Source organism: Notamacropus eugenii, chromosome 3 (assembly GCF_028372415.1).
Source record: "Notamacropus eugenii isolate mMacEug1 chromosome 3, mMacEug1.pri_v2, whole genome shotgun sequence".
NCBI lineage: Eukaryota > Metazoa > Chordata > Mammalia > Diprotodontia > Macropodidae > Notamacropus > Notamacropus eugenii.
In genome coordinates, this window is record NC_092874.1 from 296,453,970 (window position 1) to 296,460,839 (window position 6,870).

The 6,870-nt window shown below is 53.2% G+C and overlaps 1 protein-coding gene across 1 annotated transcript; it reads right to left on the reverse strand.

Moving 5' to 3' along the window:
* Positions 1–807: 807 nt before the first annotated feature.
* LOC140532063 (SUN domain-containing protein 2-like) lies at positions 808–3,676 on the reverse strand. Its single transcript, XM_072650611.1, has 7 exons — positions 3,551–3,676; positions 3,015–3,236; positions 2,749–2,833; positions 2,424–2,539; positions 2,105–2,272; positions 1,165–1,257; positions 808–921 (listed from the first exon to the last, which is right to left on the reverse strand). The coding sequence occupies exons 1-7, from the start codon at positions 3,674–3,676 to the stop codon at positions 808–810; spliced, it is 924 nt and encodes a 307-aa protein (XP_072506712.1).
* Positions 3,677–6,870: the final 3,194 nt, after the last annotated feature.

Here is a 6,870-nt window from a genome sequence, read left to right on the forward strand (position 1 = left end):
AGGGGGAGGAAGCCGGAAATGAAGCCCATAGCTTTTCTGTCTGATAACAAAGAACAAAGAGATCTATGTATAAATATAAATATCTATCTATATACATAATACAATCGGCCCGCAGGGCCAAAGAATTTGCCCTTCCCCTCCCATCCCAGCCTTAACTCCAAAAAACTAACCCCAACTCTATCCCAATAAACTTAACACCAGGGAATTGTGGCCAGTCCCAGATACTTCAGATTTCAAAGACTGCCCCCATCATGCCCCATGGTAAAGAGAACTATGCATGCTACCATGGACGGGAGCTTTAGCCACCTGCTGGGGCATGCCCAAGACAGACTGTCTACCAGTCTGCCCTTTGGAACTGCCCAAGTTGTCATGCCCTCAATAAACCAAGTTCTTTGACCTAGACTCTTGGGCAAGGTAAGCTAAGGTGGCCTAAGCTGTGGTTCTGAGTGCTGCTGAGCATAATAAGGCCCTCATGATGTCTTGACTCACACCTTCAAGATATCATACATAGCTGTGTATACACCTCCTGAGGGCAGGCAGGGCCTGGTAGGGAGCTGGGCCACCTGACCCTCAAGAGGATGGGGAGTGAAACAAATAGCTGAGCTGGTGATCTCCTCTCCATCAGAGAGGGCAGGGTGGGGCCAAACTGCTCCATGGTGGTAGGCTCCCACCTTGTATCTCTCCCAGAAGCCACAGTGGCCATAAGGGATGAAGTGTGGGAGAGGGCGAGAAAGTGGGATGAAGTGCTTGCTGGGGGAGGGGAGGGGCTGAAGGGGGAAAGAGGGGAAAGGCCCTGGGGGGGAGAGGCTAATTGGCAGGCTTCCCATGGACCCGGAAGCGGTAAATGCAGGTGTACTCAGGGTGACCCCAGTTGCTTAAGATCCGAAGTTCGACCACCTGGTATGGGGCTGTGTCATTGCCCTGTGGGAAGAGGAGACTGGGGTCAGGAAGGCTCGTGATCCCTTGGTGGACATCCTGACCCCAGAGCCCGTCCCCCCCAGGCCTTCTTCAGTGGCTGAATGTTATCCCTCAGGTTGCTATCAGAACCATGGGGTCCTGGCTCAAACTGCAGCTCCTAGCAAAGCCACAGCATCCCCATGGCTGGTGAACTAGCCTTCAAGAGCACCAGCCTCCCTGGGACACTGTGGGGCCAGCCCTCCATACCTGAAAGTGGAAGGTCTGAATGGACTCCCCAGCATTATCATAGGTAAAGTGCCCGAGGGCCACCCCTTCCGACTGTGAATCTTCATTTAGCCCCTACAGAGAAGGAAAAGCAAAGGGAAGGGATGGATGGATGGATGGATGGATGGATGGATGGATGGATGGATAGATGGATGGGAGGGGGTTAGAGGAAAGGTCATGCTGTTAGGACATGAATCCAGATCAATCCAGGGAGGCAAAGGAAGGGGAGGTTGTGGAGGAGGAGGTGGAAGAGGAGGAGGAAGGGGGTGTAGGGGGGGATACATTGGGGAGAGTAAAGGGGAGAAAGCAAAAGCCACCATGATGTTTCCTTCTTTGGTCCCCTCACCTTCCAGCATCTCTCACTAACTCAGTAGACAGATCCTTTTCCCTCCAAGCCCCTGGCCTCCTTCTCTGCCTCTTCCCCTAAGCTGCTGAATGGCTTGGGACACACAATTTAATTGTAGGTGCCTCAGTTTCTTCATCTATCAGGATTTAGGTCCTGAAGCATCCTGTTCCCCTACACGTTTCTTCTTCTCCTCTGGCTCCACTTTTTTCACCCACATCCTCCTTATGAGGACATTCCAACTCTGCCCTAAGGAGGTGACTGTAGGGAATGGTGCTCATCATCCCCACTCAGCTCCCCCATGGGACACCTGGCCATGGAGGCACCCATGTATAAAGGAGTTGTATAAAAGGACCCTGAGACAGCATTGAAATCTTGACTGCTGTCAGCTGTCCTCTTCTGGCTTCTCTCTAAGAAGAGGGGGAGCAGGGAAAGGGCTGGTTGTGGAGTCCAGAGACCAGCCTCAATATCCCAGCTGTAAAATGGGCACATCCTTCCATTCCTCACCTCACAATGCTGCTGTTAAGAAATGGCTGTCAGGCATACGGGAATGGAGAGCTGCAAGGCTCAGATACTCACCAAGATGACAAAATCCTTGGGGGCGCTAGGGATGTTGCTGATGGGAGACAGGGCTTTGGGTACATGCTCCAAGGTGACAGCAGTGAGGTGGATGCGGGCAGATAATCGAACCACAGCAAAGCCCTGGGGGCCCCGGAATGCCCAGCAGTTGCCAGGGTAAACATCTGGCTGTGGGCAGAAGACAAGTCAGGTGACAAGTCAGGTGGGCAGCCAATGGAATAGATTTCCATTGTGTAATCCTCCCACCTTGAGAGCCCAGCCCCCACAGAAGGTGGGAGATGGCAGAGAGCCAAGCTGGGGGCCCTTTGTTCTGTCATACCTGGAGGATGGCTCTTGGGGACTGGAAATAGTACCACAAGGGGATGCCAAACAGACTGAGAAGGGCCGTCTTGGTATCATAGGTCTCTGAGCAGCGGCTACTGATGATGCTGGCCCCTGAAAGAACAAGAGGGAGAGAAGTGAGGTGGGGGCAGCTGAGGGCTGGCAGGACACAGAGGTAGTCCTGAAGATGAGGGGTCACTGCCAGGGCATCAGCCCTTCAACTGCCCCGTCCCATAAGGGGCATCATGAGTTTTTAATTCCTGCTGTCCCTTAATGGGCAACCATCATGTCCCCAGCCCTCTGGCTTTCTACAGGCTACCTACCTGAGGACTCCAGGGCATAATCCACTAGCCCAATGCGGTCTTCACTGTATCTCTTCAGGGCCTCATTCACAATCTGGTGCACATCCTAAAAGACAGGCATGGATGGACTCATGGGCCTAGCTGCCTGCAGAACTGGCCCAGCCCTTTCACCAGAGGGCCACGTGTGCTACCTGCTCTGCCAGGGCTTCCCCTTCCTTCCCTGGAGGCTCCTCTCAGGGCAAACCCATGACCTCCGACAGGCAGACAGGGAATGGGGCAGGCCTCACCTCCTCTGTGACCCCAGTCACTCCTTCCTTGTGAAGGGTCAGCCTCAGGCTGGCAGCAGCTTCACTGGCAGATTTGACCTGCCCTTCTGCCACCTGAGTGAGGATTCTGTGCTCCAGGTCCCGAAGTTGGGCCTGTACCTCCTCCAGCTGAAGAAGCCCAGCCTTAGCGCCCTTGTCTCGAAGAAGGTACTGACTGATCCAGGCTGGGAACTGAGACTCCACCTAGAAACCACCAGAGACCATCCACAAAACAGTAGAGGTAAGGAAGAAAGAGGGCCGGGACAGGGGACCTGGGGAGGGGGTGTCTAGAAAGACTCTGAGAGCTCAGAGCCTATGCATGTCTTCCTGGTGCCAGGGAAGGGACGGCTGTGAACCAAGTGACTGGCATTTTTCCACTGCTTTCAGGTCTACCAAAAAAGATCTCATTGGACCCCAGTGGACACCTTAGAGGGTTGGGTCTCCCTGGGCAGATGCTCAGGCAGCCCACCTTGGAGAGAGGGGCACATGTGGTCTAAGTGGTGGACTGGAGGACTCACATCACTGCGCAGGGCTGCCATCTTCTGTGGCCAAAGGTCTACTTCCTCTGCCACTGCAGCCTGTCTCTGGCTCAGGGCTGCCAGTTCCTGTCTCAGGCCAGCCAGCTGGGCCTCCAGTGGACCCATAGCCTTTAATATGTTTTCCTGGAGGGCTTCTTGGGCCAAACTAGACAGTGACAAAAGGAAAAGGGAAGGGCAGCCACTGGCTAGTGACACAGGATAGAGTCAAGCAGAACCACTATCAAAGGGAAAGAACAGAACCAGAGATCTGGGTGCAAGTCTTCCCTGACATTTACTCCCTGTGTGACCCTGGGCAAGTCATTTCCCTCCCAGGCCTCAGGACCCTCATCTGCTCTCTGAGGTCCTTACCAGCTGGGATTAATCCTATGGACATGCTAACCCAAGTATTCTGGCTCTACTGACACCCCCCCAGAGAATCTCAGTGGTGCTTTCTCTGGTCTAGTTTTCTAGCCTTCCTTCCCTCCTCTTCTCTTTGCCAGTTAGTTTGGGGCCTTACCTCTGCCATTCAGATTTTAGCTGGAGCACCCAGCTTTCCAGCTCCTGTAAGGAAGATGATGGCACAATGAGACTGATGAAAACACCAAACCACACTCTGGGGACTCATTGTCTCCTCTGGGTGGACCCTCTGTCTGCTAAGGAGGATCTGAGTCTCTGCAAACTGTTGGGCTCCAGAAATCTTGACCTTGAGTTTGGGCTAGACCTTTCAAAGACTGGACTCCTCTCTTATCATCCCACCAAGAGGAGGCATCTGACAGAGACCCCAACTCAGCTGAGATTAGGCATGAACCACTTTCCCTAGAGTGGTGAGGTCACTTCTCAGTCCCTGAAAAGAGTTTCAAACTCAGCTGTTGAGTTACAGTCTTCTCATTGACAATCTTATCCCTCCCTAGTCTTCATGCATGGATGTGCTCAGTACAGGAAAGGGGTTCCAGAAAGGAGCTACAGGAGGAGGCTTAGGTTGCTTTAGATCAGTAAGCTCTCTGCTTATCCTTCGGACAAGGGGATCCAGAGTCCTCAGACAGGAGCTCTCAGGGACAATGAGTCAATCGAATATGCTCCCATACAAGTATGGAATCTGGCCAGAAACCTGTAAGCAAGTGTTAGGTCTACTGACAGCAGCACCAACATTTCCAGCTACAAGTGACCTCCCCCAAGACGTCTCTGCCCCCTCTCCCCCCCCCCCGCCCCCCTTCATTCCCCCCCCCCCCCCCGCCCTCCATCCCCTGTGTCTCTGCCTCCAGAAGCGTCAGAGCTTCTGGATTACCTGGGATGCCTGAGAAATCTTCTTTAGAACATTATCCAAATCTTGCTGATGTTCTGCCCTGAGGGTGGTGAGTGCTTCCTGGAGACCACAAAAAAGGAGACAGGCGTTCAACAAGACCCAGAGAACTTGGCAGGTCCTGCCAAGCCCAGAGTGCTGCCTCACCTCAAGACCTCTATGCCTTCCACTAGCTGGGCTTGCCGACCTGGTCTTCTTAGCAGAGCGTTCTCCTCACCTGGATGTGGGCAGTGGTGTCCCTACGGAAGTCCTTCTTCAGGGTGGGTTCCCATCGGCTCAACAGGCCCTCCAGGAGAGTTGAAATATCCTCGTGGCTCAGGCTTTTTCCACCTCCATTCCCACTGGCCCCCTGCAGCTCCAGCAACTCCAGCCTGATGGCCTCCTTCTGCCAACGTGCAGAGTATTCAGAAGCCAGAGTTTCCAGCCGCCTTTCTAGGGCATGAACCTTGGACAGGACATGCTGTTCAGCCTTGGGAACAAGGAGGAAAACACACAAAGATGAAAAGTCTCTTAGGAGGAGGAACAAGGAGCACTGGGCATTTGTTAAGCACCACTGTGTGCCCGAGGTGGGGCTGAGTGCTGAGAACACAAGGACCAAGAAGGAAACCTTTCTTGTGTACGAAGAACTTCCATTTGAATGGAGGAGACAAGGACATTAAAAGCCACCAGGTCGTTTAACTGCTGTCGGCAGATTTCTTCATTTCACACTTACGCTATTTACAAAAACGTAAGCATTGTTGGTCTCCGCCTGAGAATGGAAGTTCCTGGTCAATGGGAATGGTTTCATTTTGTGTACCTGTGTCCCCTAGGCCGGGACCCGGCACTGAGGAAGTGCTTAATAAATACATGTGGGTTGACAGGCTGACTGGAAGAAAGAGCACCAGAATGAATTCTCAGCATGGGGGCAGCCATTTGGGTAGGGTCACCGAGTGTGAAAGGAGTACAGAAGACCAATGAGGCTAAGGCTGGAAAGACAGGGTGGGGCTGTTTTCCTCTGGGGGGCAAAGGGGAGGCCCTGCCATTGACTGAGGAGGGAAGTCACTTGGTCTGCTCTGTTCTTAAGGAAAGTTCCTTTGAGAGCAGAGTGCAGAACAGACTGAAGGCAGGGAGGCCACTCAGGACACTGCGGCAGTGAGCCAGGAGAGTGATGAGGGAGGGCCAGGGTCACCAGGGTCGAAATGGCAAAGAAGCTGGGAGAGCTCAGGGCAAAAAGCCAGGTCAGAGACCTCCCCAAGAGGTACAAAGGAGGCTAAGCATGCAGAAGGTCCCCTCCCCACCAACCACACAGCACAGGGGCAGAACCAAGAGAACAGAGGGAGGGTGGGCATTTTTGATGAGCCCAGCCCACCTCCTCTCTAACCATCTAGATAATGTGCCAGACCACATTCTCATGAGGAAAGCAAAGAAAACATCCCTGTGTGTCATTTCTCCAGCCCAGGGAAGCTTAAGAAATAAGAGAGCTGTGGACACTGAGGTGGGGGCTGGCCAGGAGCCCAACATAATGGCAGCCAGGACAGTGGGAAGCATTTCATTGCCCAAGGATGGTAAAAGGGCTAGAACTGAATCCCTGAGCAGGAACAGATCCCAGGCTATCCTGGGAGCATGAAGGGGGCCAAATGACTCTTCTAGGCTGAGAGGAGCAGTTATGAGTGAGCGAGGCCCTAGCTGAGCACTGATCAAGAAAGGGGTTCTGCAAAGAGGTTCTGGACCTGAGCCCCAGAGCACAGCTGGGGGCTCAATGTTCACTTTTAGTCCTGCAGTGGGATACCTCGGGTAGGAGACCCAGACGCAAGAAGAGTCAATAAGTTCGGTCCCTCTGAACCTGCAGAACCTCAAAGTGTGCTAACAATGACTGAGTCCAATAACATTCTACAGAAACTCCAGCACCCGCAAGCCAGAAGACCTAAACCTGAGTCAGGAACTTGCACAACTCAGACAAGAATAGCAGTGAACAGATATCACCACTATGGAAGCACTGAAAGTTTGCGGACTGAACTAAGAAAGCCCAGAGGTGAGCTGA

Excerpts from the sequence above, each read along its gene's own strand:
- LOC140532063 (XM_072650611.1), bottom strand. The coding sequence starts at position 3,676 with ATGGGTCCACTGGAGGCCCAGCTGGCTGGCCTGAGACAGGAACTGGCA. Across the intron at positions 2,834-3,014 it reads TGACTGGGGTCACAGAGGAG|GATGTGCACCAGATTGTGAA; the intron begins GTGAGGCCTGCC and ends CCTGTCTTTTAG. Across the intron at positions 922-1,164 it reads TTCAGACCTTCCACTTTCAG|GGCAATGACACAGCCCCATA; the intron begins GTATGGAGGGCT and ends CTCTTCCCACAG.